General features: G+C 46.9%; 1 protein-coding gene across 1 annotated transcript in view; it reads left to right on the forward strand.

Annotated features, from left to right (window-relative positions):
- The first annotated feature begins 3,839 nt into the window (after positions 1-3,839).
- CRTC3 (CREB regulated transcription coactivator 3) overlaps positions 3,840-18,666 on the forward strand; it is an 88,105-nt gene continuing 73,278 nt past the window's right edge. The window contains 2 exon segments of the mRNA XM_037000477.2: positions 3,840-4,120; positions 11,544-11,642. Coding sequence (XP_036856372.2) covers positions 3,989-4,120; positions 11,544-11,642 — 231 coding nt within the window. The 5' untranslated portion in view covers positions 3,840-3,988.

An 18,666-nucleotide genomic window follows, 5' to 3' on the forward strand; every position in this document is an offset into this window, starting at 1 on the left:
AAAGTTTTTCTACTTAAGTATAATAGGTCCTGGTTCAGTTCCTATAACAAAGGCCAAAATAACAGGACTTGAAAGAAATCGATGCTTATCTCTCAGTCATGTAATAGCCCAGAAGCCGCCCAGAGCTAACACTGTGGTTCCACAGTACTGGCGACACAAGTCCCTTTGCTACTGTTATTCTGTCATTCTCAATACATAGTTTTTATTTAACAGTTTAAGATAGCTGCTCCTAATCTAGATATCACATCCGTACACCAGCTAGTGAAAAGGAGAGAAGAGGAAAAGGCCATTCTCCTTTTCATTTAAGGGCATGATCCCGAAGTTGCTTATATTACTTCTGCTCACCTCCTGTTGGGTGAAACATAGTCACATGACCATGTGTATTTTCAAAGGAGAATGGGAAATGTAGTCTTTTTGGTTTTAGCTGGGAAATGATGTGCCCAGCTAAAGCTCAGGGTTTCTTTTAATGACAGAAGGATGGGAGAATGAATACTGGGAGACAACTTGAAATCTCTGCTACAGAATATATTTTAAAATATTTTAAAACATTTTTATTTCCAGAAGCAGGGAATCTATTCATAGTTAGTGTCTCTGCGTTAATTAATTATGGAGAGTGGAGGGTCACTGGAGGTTTGCGGAAAGCCTCTCGATGGAGACCAAAATGAGCAATCTAAAAAAATGAACTCAGACAAAACAGAGACAGACCATAATGTAGAAGAAAATGTAAAAACAGAAATAACCTGTAATTAACAGCACATCCATGTCCCAATATTTTATGATGATATGACTCGGTATGGAGCTTTTGTTGTTATTGTTCATTTTGCTGGGCAATAGGTGTGTGTATAGAAACTGTATGCTAATATTTTAGAAATTAAAAATATAGCAGAAACAAAAGTCCCATAGAAGGGTCAGAGGGTAAAGTTGAAAACATCTAACAAGAAATAGAATAACAACAAAAGACAAACAAATGAAAAATAGGAGAGAAGAAAATTAGGAGAGCAATCTAGAAGACCCATTAACTAAGTTTTCCAGAAAGACAGAGCAAAGAAAATGAGAATGAAAATTACAAATAAAACAATTTCCCAGAGCTGAAGGATATGAGTGTCCAGTTTCTGTACACACACCCACTGCCCCACAAAATGAGCAAGAATAACAAAAGCCCTATACCAAGGCTTATCATCATTAAATATCGGGACATGCAGCCTTCAGAGAAATGGGGAGAAAAAGCAAAAATAAGTATCAACGGTCTTCAAAAAACCAGGTCACCTAGAAAGGAAAGGGAAACAATGTGAGTGGCCTTCCCTGTCACAGCACCGGAAGTGAGAAAACAGTGAAGCAATGTGTTCAAGATCTAAGTGAAAAGTATTTCTGATGGAGGAGACTATTCTTAGCCAACTATTAATCAGGTATGAGGGTAAAATAAAAAACATCTGCACACAAAGTCTCAAGGATTTTATCTTTTTTTTTTTTTTATCCTCAGGAAACTACTGGAGAATGTTTTCCAATATAATGAAGGAGTACATGAAGCCAGAGGACAACCTGGGGTGCAGGAGGAGAGGAAGGACCCCTAGGGACCGTAGTGAGGCGGGGGGTGGGCAGGCACCCCCGCAGAGCAGGTGGCCTGCAGAGCGACCCCCAGGGCAGGGTAAGAAGGCAGCGTCAAGGCTCCAGGGGAGAAGTTTCCCTCTGGAATGAGCATGCACAGGTCCAGGAATGCACTTCCCAGTTCTCTCAGAGAGTTTGGGAAAGGGCTTAAAATGGGTCGAGAGAAATGTAGGAAATAAAAAATGGGAACATTTTTAACTCCAAAAAAAAAACCATGCAAAAATGAAACTACATAGTACATTATGTAAATACTTGATACAGACTTACCAAAATTTATCACATAACTACACTGAAAGAGCAGGGAAAATCATGTTTTTGTTGGGGGCACACAATATTACCTATTTCCATAGTGGAAAATGAATACTTAATACCAAAAATTGAAAAAAGAATCACAAGGCAGCAGGATAGACATATTTACAGAGGGAATTGGGAATTTTTTAAAAAGTATAGGCCTTGTGAAACTATTATTAATTCACATGTATTGATTTGATTAAAAATTAAAATGATTAGGCTAACCACAATAAGAACAGAAACAGAATGCATATCTTCCAAGTCAGATGAGGGGAATATGGAAATAAAAGCCCATCATTCAATGCGATAGAATGCAGATATGATAGATACCTGCACTGCTGAATTGGTGGACGAATATGGAGAGTTCAGCTCAATACCCAGCCCAGTGTCTACTGTGCCTTCCTGTATTTCAGAAGCTGAAAGGCTACAACTGCATTTCCTAGATGTTATTATAGCTAGGATCCTGGATGCAGTTTTGGCTCTTAAAATCAAATTTTCTCTCTGGTTTGGTAAGGTGGAAGTGAAGCAGGGCCTGTGTGTGTGCTGTGTCTGTTGGTGAGGGGGTTGTGCGGGGGTCTGATTTTTCTGCAGTGGCTTCTTATCACGACAGTAGCTACGTGGTTCAGGAGTGGCAGCTTTCCAACTCAGTCGGTGGCTTCCAGGTTGTCAGGAGAGGCAGTGGCTCCTTTGGTGGCCTGGCTCTGCACCACAGCTCTCAGTCATTCCTGAACATTCAACCTGGAGAGCTGCTTCAGACCGCCAAATAAGTCCTTAAATTATTTTATACCCTATAATAAATCCTTTTGTACTTAAACTCTGGAATGATTTCTGTTCTCTGAAACTGAACCCAGACTACAGAACAGGAAAGCAGAAGGTAAAATATAAAGAAAAGGCATGGTAAATAGCACAAAATAAAACGGAAGAAAGAAATCTAATTATAACTAATAAAATAAGCTCAGCTCTAGCTAACAGAGTCTCATACTAAATTTTCTAAAAACTCCAGCTGTACACTATACAGGAGACAAGTGAAAAACAATGTAATACCACACAGGAGTTAAATGAATCAACACAAACGAATCTCCGAGAACATAATGGGGAATGAAAAAAGTTGCCAAAGATTACTCAGCATGACGTCATTTCTTTAAAGTTTAAAAACAAAATTTGGTATCCATATGCAGGTGGTGGGTCCATGCTTATGTAATAGAAGCATACAAACAGGAACGGGAATGATGGGCATCAACGTGAGCCCAGAGACTATCTGGAGGAGACAGAATAAGGGTGGGGCTTTAGTTACGTCTAATTTTATATTTCTTTAATAAATACCAGGTAAATGAGGCCAAATGTTTTCATAGGTTTAATCTTGGGTGGAGCGCGTGGGTGCTGCTGATCTTACTTGGGAGCACGTCTCTGATAGTTCCTGATCTACCAAGCGCGACACCCTCTCAAGCTGCCCGGGGACATCTTCATGCACATCGACGGTGATGCCGAGAGGGGCGGCCTATAAAGTGGAGGCTCCTGGGGTTTGCAGACGCCACGGGGAGGCTTGGAAAGAACCTGGAAAAGGGGCCGGGGCCGAGGAGCGAAGAGGCTGCCCCCGGCGGGGACGGCGTCCCAAGTCCGGGCAAACCGGGAGACCGTTTTCCAAACAGATGCAGATTTGGTCCCTGCGCCCTGGGGGACCCGGGCGGCCCGGCGGCGCGCTGGGTGGAGGGGAAGCGGGGCTCACGCGTGGGGCGCCCAGCGTCGCCTCCCGAAGGAAACCCCGGAACCGGGAAGGCGCGGGAGGTATTCCACCCCGTCCTCAAGTTGTGACGGCGACCCAGGGCCCGGGGATGCCCGCGCTCGGCGGCCGGAGGGCTGCAGGCCGGGGCCGGGGCCGGGGCCGGGCGGCGGGCGGGCCGCGCCGAGGGCGGGGCCGGCGCGGGGGCGGACCCGGGCGCGCTCCCGGCCGCTGGCGGGCGGCGGGGCCGCGGCGGCTGCTGTGCCGGGTCGCCGGACGACGGGCCTCGGGCGGCGGCCTGCGGACGGGCGGCCGGGCCGGGACGCAGGCCCCGCGCCCGCCGCCTCCCCTCCGCCGGCGCCGGGCCGCGCCATGGCCGCCTCGCCGGGCTCGGGCGGCGCCAACCCGCGGAAGTTCAGCGAGAAGATCGCGCTGCACACGCAGCGGCAGGCCGAGGAGACGCGGGCCTCCTAGCGGCTCAGGACCGACCCCACCCTGTCGCGGGCGAGCGCCGGGCGCGCGGGTGGGCGGGCGCGGGCCGAGGCGCGGGCGGGGCCGGACGGGGGCGCCTGCGGGCCGGGGGCGCGAGGGGTGCGGGCGCGGCGCGGGGCGCGGGCGGCCCGGGGCAGACCCTCCGGGAGAGCCCGGCGCCGGCGGGCTCGGGGTCGCGGCCCCGCCGGTGGCCCCGCGTCGGGCGCCAGGCTGCGGTCCCTCCGCCGAGGCGCGTCCTCGCGGCCCCGGATGTGCGGTGGGACCGGCAAGTGCACAGCGCCACCGGCGACCGAGGGGGGCGCGAGCCGGGCCAAGCCGCCGGCGACCGAGGCAGCGGCCGAGCGAGGCCGTGGCGGCTCCGCGCAGCCCGGGGCCAGCGGGACCCCGGCGCCGACCTGGGGCCGCCGGGCGCGTGGGGGCCGCGGGAGCGCCGAGGGCCCGGCGCTGGGGGTCCCCGGCCCGCCGAGCCGCAGGCGCGCTTTACTCATTAGACCAGCACAGTGTTTGGGAAAACTTAACCCTGTTGCCAGAATTTTCTAATTGGGAGATTTTCATAGGAAATCAAAAGTTCGTTCTTTCTTTCCATATATATATGTACATATATTTACGCAAAATTGTTACTTATTTAAAGTTGGGAGACTGGTGATGCATCCTGAGTCCCACCCGGCAGCCGGCAGCTGGAGCCGGTGCTGGTCGCCGCTCTGATGGGCTCTCTAGGGCCCCCGTGCCCACCACACCCCGTCCTGATTCCCCGCACCGAAACTAGCTGGCACTTGCTGTTGATCATACTTTGCGTGGTGTTTTTCTTATAGTGAAGTAAAGGCGAAAGGGAAATTGTTCTTTCATTTGCATTTCTATCACACTGAGGACAAAAAAAATACAGATAAAGAAGGCTGAGATTTCAAGAAAAAGTTTTCTCATGCCCCAACTAGCTTCGCTCCTTTATTACCTGCCTGGTGTCCACAGGCATTTGCATCTGTGACCTTGGTGAGATTCAGGAATGAGCATGGCAAGCTCAGCAGTGAGGAGAATGGGTGGAAGCTGGCGCATGATGGGCGCTGTAGCCTGTTACTTGTTCGGGCGCTTAAGTCACATGTGTACAAATCCATGTGCTCTGTGTGTCTGTACCCCTAGAGTTGATCCAATCTCTCCCCCAGTCAATGTTCCCCTTTAAGACCTCCTTGAAAGATGAAGCCATGAGTTATGTACAGACTCTTTATAAAGGTAAACATTTTTTTCGCACAGATCCTTAGTGTTCACTTAAATGCGTTTATGTTCCTCAAATATGTTCAAACATAAACTTGTATAAAAGTTTATGCTTATGGCTGTGATGGACCATAAATTAAAACATATGTACAAAATCAGTTAAAAACGCAATCAATTCAAATTAACAACGTTAATGTGACAGATGCTATTTTCCTCAACTGAATTGAAGTTGTCAGTGTGCATATGGTGCTAACGCCTTAGGTCAGATGCCCTGGAGTTCAGCCGGGTGATCAGCTGTGTCCCATGTGGTGACTCAGTGTGGCCACCATTGTTTTCTAGTCTAAATGTTACAACCTTGTGATGTCACTTTGCCCCTCACCTGCTGCATCTTTTTCACGTTAATTCTGCCTGTGTTCTTTTCTCCTCTGCCAATTGCAAGTGATTCTTCATGGCTCCACTGTGTTCATAAATACACAAGCAAAGTATAACACTGAATTTGCTAGTAATATTTGCTTATTTAAACATTTTCAGGGTTATTGTCATCATGAAATCACAAAACTGAGCACTTCTCATGGAGAACTCTTAAATCCTCAGGCAAATGTCTGTAAACCCCTAAGGCCCCAGCAATCCCAGGTGGAGAAGATCCATCCAGTTCATCACTGGTGACTGGGTGGCAGATACACTGCCTTTCCGTGACCGGCCCGGGGCAGACGGCCACAGCCCGTCTAGGCACTCCCCCCTCTGTGCCACCTCTACATCGTCACAGCCAGTCCTTCAGAGCTGGACTTACATCCTATTTGCCTAGCAGGTGGGGTGGGTTGGATTATGGAGAATTTTTCTCTCTCACGTTAGGGGTTCAGCTTTCCAGTAAGGAGTAGAAAAAGTTTGATAAGAGAATTCTAGCGAGATTGGTTTAGTAGTGGTACCTGGGATGAGAAAAGTGAGGAAGTGGAGGCAGGTGGTGCCTGGAAGGCGGCTGTTTCTTGGGCCCTTCATCGGTGTGTGGGCACCAGAGCGGCCCCTGTGGTCGGTAGGGTGGGTGTGGAGGACGTGAAGACGTGGCGTCGCTTACTAGTTTGTTATTAATTTGTTCATCAAATACTTAACAAGTCCCCAGTGTGTAGGGTAGACACTGGGGATATAATAGTGAGCAAGTAAAACACCTCCTCACAGACTTGGGGTTTATTGTGGAAGGCATTCATTTGACAAGCAAGGGCACATTTTGATGAGTACAGAAGGGGGAGCGGATGGAGCTCTGGGAACATCCCTGAGTCCCCACTCGGTGGTGGCCCACGTGGGGAGGGTGTCTGAAGCCTATGCCTGTGTGTTGAGGGAAGGGGATGGTTCAGGCACAGGGAACAGAGGTTCATCGAGGAGACGAGGAGGGTGATTTGAGATGTAGCATTCACAGGGGTCAGATTGTGGAGACAGGATTTGGGACTTGATCCTAAGGACAATTGAAATCATTGAAGGGGTTGAACCCGGGGAGATCTGCATTTTAAAAGGATCCCTCTAGTTCCAGAGTGGTGACTACAACTGAGGAGAAAGTGGCAGAGAAACCGTTTGGAGGTCTTAATACTCATCTAAGGCCTGTGGTGATGGCAGCAGTGGGCAGAGCAATGAATGATTGACACTTAGGAAGTGGCTAGGATCCGGCTTGGTGAAGGAATGATCCCCAGCTTTCAAACTTGAGCCATTTCAGGGTACCCTCCACGAGGAGAGGGGTCACTGCAGAGGGTCAGACCCCTCAGTGTCGCGCAGTGCTGGGTTCGAGCCGCCTGTGAGGTATTTAAGTAGAGGTGGTCTAGCAGGTGGTCTAGCAGGTCCTGGAACTCGGGAGGGAAATCTGGGCTGTTGATTTAAATGTGGGATCTTTGGGGTGTACTTGTGAGAGTAGAATCAGTGGCCTAGGAGAAATTTTGAGAACACATTTTGCAAATTGGTGACCTAAATTCTTTGGGTGGGGGTGTGTGTGCCCCATTTTTTACAAAAATTAGAGCCAGCAATGAACTTTGAGATTTTATATTAAAATCTGGATTCTGACTTCTTTTGAAAACATGGGATCATCTAACAATACTCACCCTACATTTCTACATGGTAGCAGTTGCCTGGTGCTGAATAGTGGCTGCCCCCATTTGTGCGTGTATGTGGTCTTCAGATTGCCACAGTCCCCACCACTCCCTATGGTGCTGCTCACAGTTATTCCAGCCTGCTTCACTGCCTTATATTCCATACTCAGCGCCTGTGGGCATTTGAGTTTCTGACCCAGTTACAGAGTGGAAGGTCCTAGGAGCCCCAAGGAGCCCCAGCGTTTAGAGGTGAGGTAGAGGGGCAGCAAGCAGAGAAGACAAGAGCAACCAGGGGCGTAGGAGGAAAGCCAGGAAGGTTATTGTTAAAAGGAGAGAATGCCAGCTGCTGAGCCCAGTGCTGCTGACTTGGTGTGTGACCTGGTGAGGATGTGCCCTTCGGTCTGGTCATGTAGCGGTGGGGGGTGACCGTGGTGAGGGCCACCTGCACAGGGCACCGGGTGAGGCACGGGGGGGTCAGATGGGAGGATACAGAGACAGGGCTGCAAACTTGTTCAAGAAGTTCGACTTTGAAGCACAACTTGTAGTTTTGAAAAACCACCGGATAAACACAGCACAGCAGCCTGGAGCGTTAATTTGGCCGGAAGACTTGGGAAAAACCATTGCTTTTCTATTCAAACAAACATTGGATGTGTTACGGAGCAGAGAGGACTGTAGAGGGGAGACTAGAAAGACAGGATTCAGGCTGAGTATCGCGTGCTGTTTCTTTGCCGGGAGCTGTGCCGACCCCTTTGTGTTCGTTGGTCCGTGGTTCTCACAGGGACTCTGTGGAATGTGTGTGTGGAGTGTTCTTCATTTTGTGGGTGAGTGAACGAAGCCCGAGAGGTAAGGTCTCGTGGCTGGTTAGTGGCAGAGCCAGGGGTTTGAGCTTGGCTGTCACCCTGAATGTCTATATACTCAATTGCATTTTTCTAAGGATGTCTGTGTACCGGCAGCGTTTGCTGACACACTTTTCCTCGCCCCACTGAATTGCTATGGCACTTTCATCAGACAGCAATTGGCCACGTACACGTGGGTCTGTTTGTGGACCCTCTCTTCTTATCTAGTGATCTGTAACATCTCTCCCTCTGACAATAGCATACTACTGCGGTTACTATAGCTTTATAGTAACTCCTGAAACAAGGGAATTTTTGTGTTCCACCTTTGCTCTTTTTAAAAATTGCTTTGGCTATTGTAGGTCCTTGGCACATCCTTGCATTTTAGAATTTATGTTGTCAATTTCTGTAAAAAGGCCTGTTAGGATTTTGTTTAGGATTATACTATTATGAGACTTTTCAAAAAAGGAATATTTGGGGCATGGGCCTCATTTCATATAGACATTGAAGGAAGTTCTACTACAGTATGTGGCTATAGGCTACAGGTTGCTAATGCAAGTTACAGGGTGAGGGTCGTACGGAAAATGAGTAGAGGGGCCAGGGATGAGATGGTGGTAAGTGGTAGCTGATCTCGGTCCCCCGTGGAAGAATAATAGGACGCTGGGAGGTGTTGGGCAAACAGAATAACCCCAGCCCTGTCTAATGGGCGGCCACTTGTCGGCTCCAAGCGTTGTTGGCCGTGCAAGAATATGGGTTCAGTGCTGTCTCATCTTTCAATCAGAAGAAGTTGGAAATCCAGACTTTTATGCAGTCTTACAATTTTAAAATTAAAATGTAAAGCCTTGGGTGGGTCCTTCTCATGTGGGCCAACCAGAACTCTCCAGGCTGAATGTGACGCTTGGCCCGCCAGGCTGAGGCCTCTTGCCTTCCGCTGATCATTCTTCTTTCTTTGGTCCTTGTGTCACCATCAGTAAGCGTGACGGGGTTGAAGACGGTCTCTAAGGTTCTTTCTCGCTCAGTGATTCTAAATTTCAAAAAAGAAAAATATCAGGATTTTTAGGGGTTAAGAGGTAGCTGATAGTATCAACAATAACGGTTACATTTTGAGTTGTCCAGAGCCTTCCATCTTACCTACCGCCTCACATCTGTTTTCTCTTTCGATCCTACATCATCTGTGTGGACTCGAGAGCAGAAAGATTTCCCCAGCCCCACGGAGCTCCAGGTTTCAGAAGCAGGGCTTCCAGCTCCAAGCCCTGTGCTCGTGGTGCTGCAGCGCAGCGGCCTCCGAACGCTCTAGGAACAGGCACTCAGGGAGGGAGGGCAGAGTGGGGGTCCGTGCGGGGGACACAGGCTCAGCTGAAGGCAGGTCTCGAGCTAGAGTAAAACTCAGCTTTTGGGTAGGAGTCGAGGCGCCAGTGGGAGCTCTCTGAAGGCGGGAGCTTCGGCACGTAGTCATCTTAGTGGGCCAGTGCCTGGCACAGTACCTAATAGAGTTAGGAGTTTTTATATGAGTGAATAAATGGGTGGATTGATTTAAGAAGAGATCAAGAGGGCCAAGAATTTTGTCCAGAGGGTTTCAAGGACAGCGAGTCAAATGCCTCTGGTAAGTGCTTTGAGGATGTTAAGATCAAAAGCTGAGACTTTGTTCTTGTAGCTCAGCTGATAGATAGAAAAAGCCCACCGTGTCCTTCTTGTATTTGACTCTCAGATCTGGGTTTCGATTGATAGATTATAATCATCTCCCAGTTGAGAAATCAAATACTCTGGGTATAAGGAAATTAAAACTGCCTCAGGGTTTCATATGCCTTTAAAACTTGCAAGATACAAGTTCTTATCTTTTGGAGATGCACGTTGACCCATGGACGGTGTGATGTTTCTTCTGTGGGTACCGTGGGTAGAGGCAGGGGGGACAATGAATCAGAATTGGACATAAGCTGGTAATTGTTGAATTGGAAGATGGATACATGGGGTTTCATCGTTCTGTTTTGTATGTATTTGAAGTTTTTTCACGGTAAATGTAAACACAAAAGAAAACCAGAGAGCTTCATAGGCTCGGGGTGCTTCTGGCCTCCCACACTCCCTTTTTCTCTGAGCTTGTCACCAGTACGGTCATGAAGGAGAAATGGAGCAAAGGAAGGGACCGAGGCAGAAATAGGAAAGTGGGCCTTGGCTCAGCCACAGGTCGGCCTCCTCTAGCCGTGCGGCCTTGGGCAAGTCTTGGACGCCCCATGTCGTCGGGGTCCCCAGGCCTGTGGAGGCAGGGGATGCAGTCTGCACTGCTGGGTGTGGGGAGGATTAGGGATGAAGTGGGGCAGCATCTGGCTCACCTCAGGGGCTCGTATGTCATAGTTTTTAATCATTGTCAGACAAAGAGAGAAATGAAAGGGTAAAATTCTGCCTCGGGCTTCCCACCTACCCTTTTCCCTACATGAATTACAAGTGCCAAGGTTACATAACCACAGAAGTAATTTTTTACTTTAGAAACAGAACTCTTTAGAGACCAAATTGGACCACTTTGGGGTTTACAAGAACTGTAACCAGTTTACTGCCTTTTGAAAAATGAAGCAAGAAAGAACTTAACAGAAGAAAGGCATATTAAAACAGTGGGATACCGTTTGATACCCGTTGAATTGGCCTCCCCCTTTACCCCAATTAATGGTCAAATCCACTGTTGGTGAGTTTTTTGGTGAAACGTTTTCTCATATATACGTTGGTATACCCTTTGGGAAAGCGTTCTGGCAGTGTGCGTTGGGAGCCATCAGGAGGCCCGTACCCAGAGGCTTAGTGATCACTCTTTGCAGTGTGTTCTAAAGAAATAATTTAGACAAAGAATGTTATGTAGCCATTAAAAGGAATTGCCTAATATCATAGAACAGAGTTAAGATGTAAGCATGCAAGATTGTGCCTAGGCGATCAGCTGTCTGCAGTTTGTGCTTACGCATGTAGATGGAGACCAGAAAAGTGTGGAGCAGGGAACACAGTTAATGTGTCAGAGTCACTAGAGAGTGGCTTAGTTTTTCTTTGAGGAATTCTTTTTTCGCTGCTAAAGGCTGTGCCTGCTCACCTACACATAAACACTCAAAGGCCTTGCAAAGGTTATCTTGCTAACATGGTGAATGGGATGTTTGGAACATGGGTAAACTCTTTCTAAAAACAGACTAATCAAAAAACCAGAAAGCTCTGGGAACCTGAAGGTTTTAAGTAGAAAAGAAAATTGAAACCAAGACTGTCACTCTTGCACATTTCACTACAAAACAGCATACTTTGATGCTTCTGTCAGATCTTTGCTGTCATCGCTCAGCAGTCTTGAAATCTCTTTGTTTCCAGGTTCAATTTCAGAAGCTTCAGCAACTGCGCCTTACCCAGTACCACGGAGGATCCTTACCAAACGTGAGCCAGCTACGCAGCAGTGCGTCCGAGTTCCAGGTACCTCCGCTCACTTTTTCAAGCCGAGTAGAGTGTGAGAGGGCAGGCAGAGATGATCCCTGAAAAGATTAGCTCTCGAGGGGCGAACCGGGCCCAGACACAGTTCCGCCTTCTGGGAAGTCCACCTCACGCTCTGTCCTAGTCCCCACGGTGTAAGACAGTGTCATTTCACAAGTGGTCCAGAGCAGTGCCGTTCAGTAGGAATAAATCGTGAGCCACGGAGGTAACTGAAGCTTTTCTATTAGCCATGTTAAAGAAAAACGGGTATTATTAATTTTAACATTATTTAAATCATTACTTAACCCAACGTATCTAAAATATTACCGTTTCAACACAGAATCAATATAAAAAAACATTAATGAGACATTTCACATTCTTTTTTCTTTTTCCCCTCTGGGTACTAAGTCTTTGAAATCTGATACTTCACACTGGAAGCACCTCAGTTTGGACCAGCCGCATCTCGCTACCGTCAGGGGGCTGGTTTCTAGCACACTGGGCAGCACAGATCCATGGGCAGCGCAGCAGGGTTCTGCCTGGCCCTTAGGGCACACGCTGGCACTTTGACCATTCACGTCAGCCAAGGGCCTTGCTGGAAACAGCACAAAGTGGCGTTTCAGCCAGTGACATGTGATACTGTTGTCAAGGTCTGATGCGACTGACTTAGGATCCTGGTCTCTGAAAACCGAGGAGCTTTTCTGATTCCACAGTTTAAGGTGTGGTGTCGACACTGAGATGTAGACTTTCAGATGTGGCATGAACCGACCCGTCTGGCTGCCTCGGCACGCCTGAGGGGCTGTGTCTTTGCTGTGGAAGTGGACTCATCGGCTGATGGTGTCTCATAAAGCACAGGTGACAGTCAAGCTGGGGACTGCATGTGGGAGCGCTGACAGGAGCGCTTAAATATAATGGTGATGAGGACGAGTACAGGATGACGTATTTGCACCCTGTCATGCTGGAGTCCTTTCTTGAGTGTGATGACCTGGGAGTCTCACGGTGATAACCCCTGACGGAGGTCTTCCCCGTAGACCCAACTCATATGTTGGCCTTTTAGATCGTCCGTATCCAAAATAAGGCAGATTTTGCTTTCTGCTGAATTTCGTGCTTCCGGAGATGAACATTCCCAAGGTGTGCTGCGCTTCAGATCCCGATTTTGGGGTATGGTATTGCCAACTTCAGAGAAACACGGCATCTCCCCTACTGTCCCTCTCCTGTCCCGCTGAGGAATGGGCTGAAGTGACAGCCCTTGGCCTTCCCAGGATTCTTTCTTTGAGTACTTTTTAAACTTCGAACCAGTACAGACTTACAGAAAAGTTAGTAGAGTACAAGTAGCTTTCCTTTCCCCCTGAGAACACGTTGCCGACCCGATGTCCTGCCAACCCACAGCACCTCGCTGTGTTTCCTACAAGCGAGGACGTTGTCCTGCACGACCTCATAGAGTCGCCCCGCTCCAGACCCTTGCGGTGGCACGTTACCAGCCGACCCACAGGCCTGTGCGCGTTTCCCCCCACTGCTCGTTACCGTCATCCGTAGCAAAGGGCCCGGTTCAGAAGCCTGTGTATTTAGTTACTGTCTTTAGTGTCCTTCAGTCTGAACAGTTTCTCAGTCTTTTATTTTTGACATGAAAAAAACTATGTTTTACTTTTGTGACCCAGCTGCTTTTGAAGATGACAGGCCATTTATTTTGTGGCATATCCCTCAGTCGGGGTTTCTCTGATGTTTCTTCATAATTAGGTTCACATTATGCGTCTTTGGCCAGAAGAGCACAGGAGAGGTGCCGTTACCTTCTAAGTGGGTGATTTTCTTTAGTCCCATTGCTGACGATGTCCACTTTTTCCACTTACCTAAGGTGGTGTCTGTCAGGCTTCACTCTGCAGTCCCTCTTCCCCTTTGTAATTAGGAAGTATTTTGCAAGGAGATCCTTTAACCTGATCCTCATCAATCTTTCAGTTTACAAATCTTTTTGTTTATTTCTGTAGATCTGGTTTTGTGATTTGTTATTTTATTCCATGAGTGTTAATTCACAACTGTTAATGTGGTTTCGATGCTCACATTATCCCAGGTTAGGCCAGCAGGAGCCTTCTTCCCAGTATTCTTGACAAACTGAGAAAAAAAGAGAATCCCAGAAGCACATGTTTTTTAGGTAAACTCTTTTGAGGTGCAGTTTACATACCGCACAACTGGCCTTTTTAGCGTTAACAGCTCTGTATTGTGAAATCTCCACAATCAAGATACAGACCAGTTCCATCGTCCTGCCAAGTCGCCTGTGTCCTTTGTCATCGACCTCCACCCCCGACTTCCAGCCTCTGGAAACCGCTGACCTGTGGTTCTGCCTTTCCACGTGTGTCCTGTGAGTGGAACCACGCATAGGTAGCCGTTTGAGTGCCCCTATCACTTGGCATATGGCGTTTGGGACTCAGCGTGTTGTTGCATGCTTTAGTTTCCTGGGGCAGCCGCAACAAAGTGCCATAAACCCCACATTTCTTCTCTCACGGTTCTGGGACTGGAGTTCTAAAATCAAGGTGTCAGTAGGGCCTTGCTCTCAGAGGGCCCTAGGGAGACTTCCTTGTCTCGCCCCGGCTTCTGGGGGTTGCCGCCAGTCCTTGGGGTCCCTTGGCTCGTAGCTCCATTGCTCACTCTCCACCGCTATTTCCACGTGACCTTCTTTCAAATCTCAGTGTCCAGATGTCCCTCTTCCTTCCCTTATAAGGACACCAGCCATTGGGTTGAGGGCCCTCGCTAATCCAGTATGACCTCTGCAAAGATTCTGGGTCCAGAGGAGGTCACATTCACAGGGACTGGGGGTTAAGGCTTGAGCATATCTGTTTGGGAAGCATAGTTGGCCCTCCCCCTTGTGTTTTCCAGTCACGCCTTCCTTCTTATGCTGAGCAGTGTGCCTTGTACGGAGGCACTAACCGTTCACCCATTCCTCAGTTGGTGGGCATTTGGATTGTGAGCACCTTCAGGCAGTTGTGAATAAAGACGTTCACAGACAGCTTTTGCGTAAACACCTAGTAGTGAAACTGCTGAATCATATGGTAAGTGTATATGTAACTTCATAAGGAGCTGCCAAACTGTTTGACAAAGTGTCTGTGCTCTGGCACGGTCCCACCAGCAAGGTGGGAGAGTTCCAGTGACTCTAGTCTCTCCAGCACTGGCTATTTCAGTTTTTGTAAGTTGTGGTTAAAAAACAATATCAAAGTGACCCTGTTCACCATCTCTGAGCATGCATTTCTGTAGTGTGCAGTATACTCACGCTGTTGTGCATCCCCTCTCCCGGACTTTTCATCTTATAAAGCTGGAGCTCTGTACCCACTGAACACTAAAGCCCCCCTTTCCCTTCCCCAGTGGCCACCGTGTGTCTTTCTGTCTCTGTGAACTCACAGCTCCCCGGACCTCATCTAAGTGGGAACGTACAATGCTCGTCTGTCTGTGCCTCCCGTATTTCACTCAGTGCCATGTCCTCAGGCTCACCCCGGGGTGGCAGGGGCATGTGTGGGTGCCTTCCATGGTATGTACCCACGCTGTTCTGCGGATCCATCACCCACAGATGGACACCTGGGTTGTTTTCTTCTCTTGCCTGTTGTGAACGATGCCGCTGTGAGCATGGGGGTGCAAACCTCTCTCCCAGATCCTGCTCCCGATCCTGTGCATACCCAGAGGTGGGGTTGCTGGATCATGTGGCAATTGTTTGAAATATTTCAAGGAATGACCATCCTGTTTTCCACAGTGGCTGTGCCATTTTACATTCCCACCATCCTAGCACAAGGGTTCCAGTTTCTCTATAACGTCTCCAACATGCACTTTCTTTTTTTTGTTGTTGTTGTTGGTTGGGTATTTTTTTTTGCTGGTAGTCATCCTACTGGGTATGAAGTTGCAGTATTTCAGTTTCAAACGCTGGCTCACTCCACTGCGTGTGTAGTGGTGTCTCACTACGCTGTTAGTTTGCATTTTCCTAATGGCTCATGATGTTCAACAGGTCTTTGTGAGCTTATTTGCCATTCTTACATCTTCTTTGGTAGAAATGCTTCTTCCAGTTTTTAAATTGAGTTGTTATTTTTTAACTATTGAGTTGTGAGAGTTCTCTATATATTTTGGATACCATTTCTTTATCAGATATGTGTTTTGCCAGTACTTTCTTTCTGTGGCTTATCTTTTCATTTTCTTTACAAAGACTTAAAGGGCAGAAATTTTAAATTTTGACGAAGTCCAGCTTATCAGTTTTGTTCTTTCATGATTTGTGCCTTTTGAGTCTTATCTAAGAATTCTTTGCTTAACTCCAGGTCACAAAGATTTTTTGTGTGTGTTCCAGAAGTTTTATAGTTTTAGGCTTTACATTTAGGTAATTACAAGTTAATTTTGTTTATGTGGTATGAAGTATGGGTGGAGGGCCACTCTCTGTTGCACATGGATGTTGAATTGTTCCAGGGCCATTTGTTGAGAAGCTTTCCATCTCCTGCGGAATCACTGTAGCACATTCGTTGGAAATCAATCAGCCACATATGTGTGGGTCTATTTCTGGACTTTTTCTTCTGTTCCATTGGTCTCTGTGTCTATCATTTTGCTAAGACTACATTTTTTTTTAAAGGTGTAATTGGCATGTAACATACTAGTTTCAGGTGTGCATATAACATATTAGTTTTAGGTGTGCAACATAATGATTTGATATTTATATATATTGAGAAATAATCACCACAATAAGTCTAGTTAACGTCTGTCACCATACATAGCTGAAAAGAAATTTTTTTCTTGTATTGAGAACTTTTAAGACTTGGTCTCTATTGTTAACGATAGTCACCATGCTGTGCATTAATACCCGTGACTGACTTACTTTATATGTGGAACTTTGTACCCCTTAACCTTGTTCACCCATTTCACCTGCCTTCACCCTCTGCCTCCGGAACCGCCAGTCTGCTCTCTGCCTGTGTGCTTTGGTTTCTGATTTTTGGTTTTTCCTTTGCGCACATGAGTGAAATCAGACTAACAGCCCACTGTCTTGTTTGCAGTGACTTTATAGGGAGGCTTGGAATCAGGGATGGGAGTCCTCCAATGCTGTTCTTTTCTTGTTTATCCATATACTTTTGGAATCAACTTGTTGAGACCTACAAATAGGTCCGCTGGGATTTTGAATGGGGCTGCACTGACTCTGTAGACTAGGACAGGGAGAGCGGACCTCTTAATAGTCCTGAGTCTTCCAACCCGTGAACACAGTCTAGAAGCACAGATTTTGGTTCAGCTTAGGTTGCGTATAATTATTTACTTAAACACAAGACTTAGCTGATAGACAATATAACACTGGTTTCAGGTGTACAACGTAGTTCTTCACCAGTTATCTACATTATTAAACGCTCACCCCAGTCTTTCTTTTTATGTTTGTAGATCATGCTGGAGTTTACACAAAGCTTTCACATCTATTATTTCACCCGTTCTTTACTAGCACATTGGTTGGTAAGCATAGTGCTGTTTTAATACTGGTTAAAGACCAATTTTCTACCCTAAGGTAGGATCTAAAAGCACATTTTGTTCCTCTGACCCTAGGGCCCTTTACAGAGAACACAGACTTACCAGGTCAGTAAACCAAAGCAAGCTCTGCAGGCTGCCTGTCGATAATCCTCAGCAAGGGGTGGGCCATCAGTCAGGCGTGGCTGGGTTACAGCCCTCCGACCTCCAGGCGGGCCTGGCAGGCACAGGAAGGGGCATTATCTCGGCAGAGGTTGCGGCGAGCCGGCGTTCTTTCGCATGTTCCAGCCTGCAGAACAGCTGGGACACCTGTTGGTTGTGCGGCCGGGTTGTCAGGCCGCTGGGGAGAGGATCAGAGGGCTTCTCTCAGTGTAGGGCTATTTGGTACATAGTTGTAGCCTTTCACATCCTGTGTGTAACTACCTAGTCCTTTCCAATTGTATTTTTAAAAACTAAGTGCACGGTTTACATTTCTGACTACTACATTTTAACAAAATCATGTCATTTTGTTGGTGACTGAGGGTTTATGAATTCTAACTAGTTTAGGGGACAGTCAGGTAGCAGAAGGGAGAAAGCCCCATGGCACAGCAGTTGGGGCCTGGAGGGCCCGGTCCAGAGCGGTGACTTTCTTGAGGGGATAATGAGTCCCCGAGGCTGCGCAGCAATGTGTGAGAACCAGAGCTTAAAAATCAAGTCTTTGACTCCTAGTTCAATTTCAGTGGCTTTCCTTTGATGTTTTTATGAGATTCTTTAAAAAAGTGATTGACAAAACATGTATCAGTTAAATTCAAACAGATGGGAAATAGTAATATTAATCTCAAAATACTGCTAATGATAGCAGACATTTATTGAGAGCTGGTGTGCCAGACACTGCATTCAGCTCTCTGCATAGATTGCTTTATCTTCACAAGAACCCTTTAGGGTTAATACACATATTTGGTAAATTGTCAGAGCATTATTTGACTTTTATGTGATGAAACAACATAGCAACAAATTTTAAAAAGTAAAAGTCCCTAATAAAATGAGACTGTGATAAAAGCAATGAAAGCATCATTGTAGGTTTTAATTCACTATAATAGCTGAGCCAATATTCAAAATAAAGATAAAGGAGAGTGATAGCATTAACAAATCAGAATTACTATACACAAAAATATATTCAATATAACTTATTCTCTAAAAAGATAAGATATCTTATAGATATTCACAGACAAATTTTAAAAACAATACTTTTTTCCTGATTATAAAAGTGACACTGGCTTACCATAGAAAATAGATAACATCCCTGTTCACATTTTGGCACTTTCAGTATTTTTAGTTTTCTGTGACCAGAAATATTATTAACAAAACCAGCATCATACTGCATATGTAGTTTTGTATCTTTTTTTTTTTATGTCATGAACATTTTCCTCTCTGTTTAAATGGTCTTCAAAAACATTTCTGTCCCTTGGATGTACCACTGTTTATCTAACTGCTCCCTTACTCTGGAACATTGGGGTTGTTTTCACTGTTTGTTCATAGGAGATATGTGTGTGTGTGTGTGTGTGTGTGTGTGTGTGTGTGTGTGTGT

This window comes from Manis javanica, chromosome 18 (genome assembly GCF_040802235.1).
Source record: "Manis javanica isolate MJ-LG chromosome 18, MJ_LKY, whole genome shotgun sequence".
In the NCBI taxonomy this organism is placed as follows: domain Eukaryota; kingdom Metazoa; phylum Chordata; class Mammalia; order Pholidota; family Manidae; genus Manis; species Manis javanica.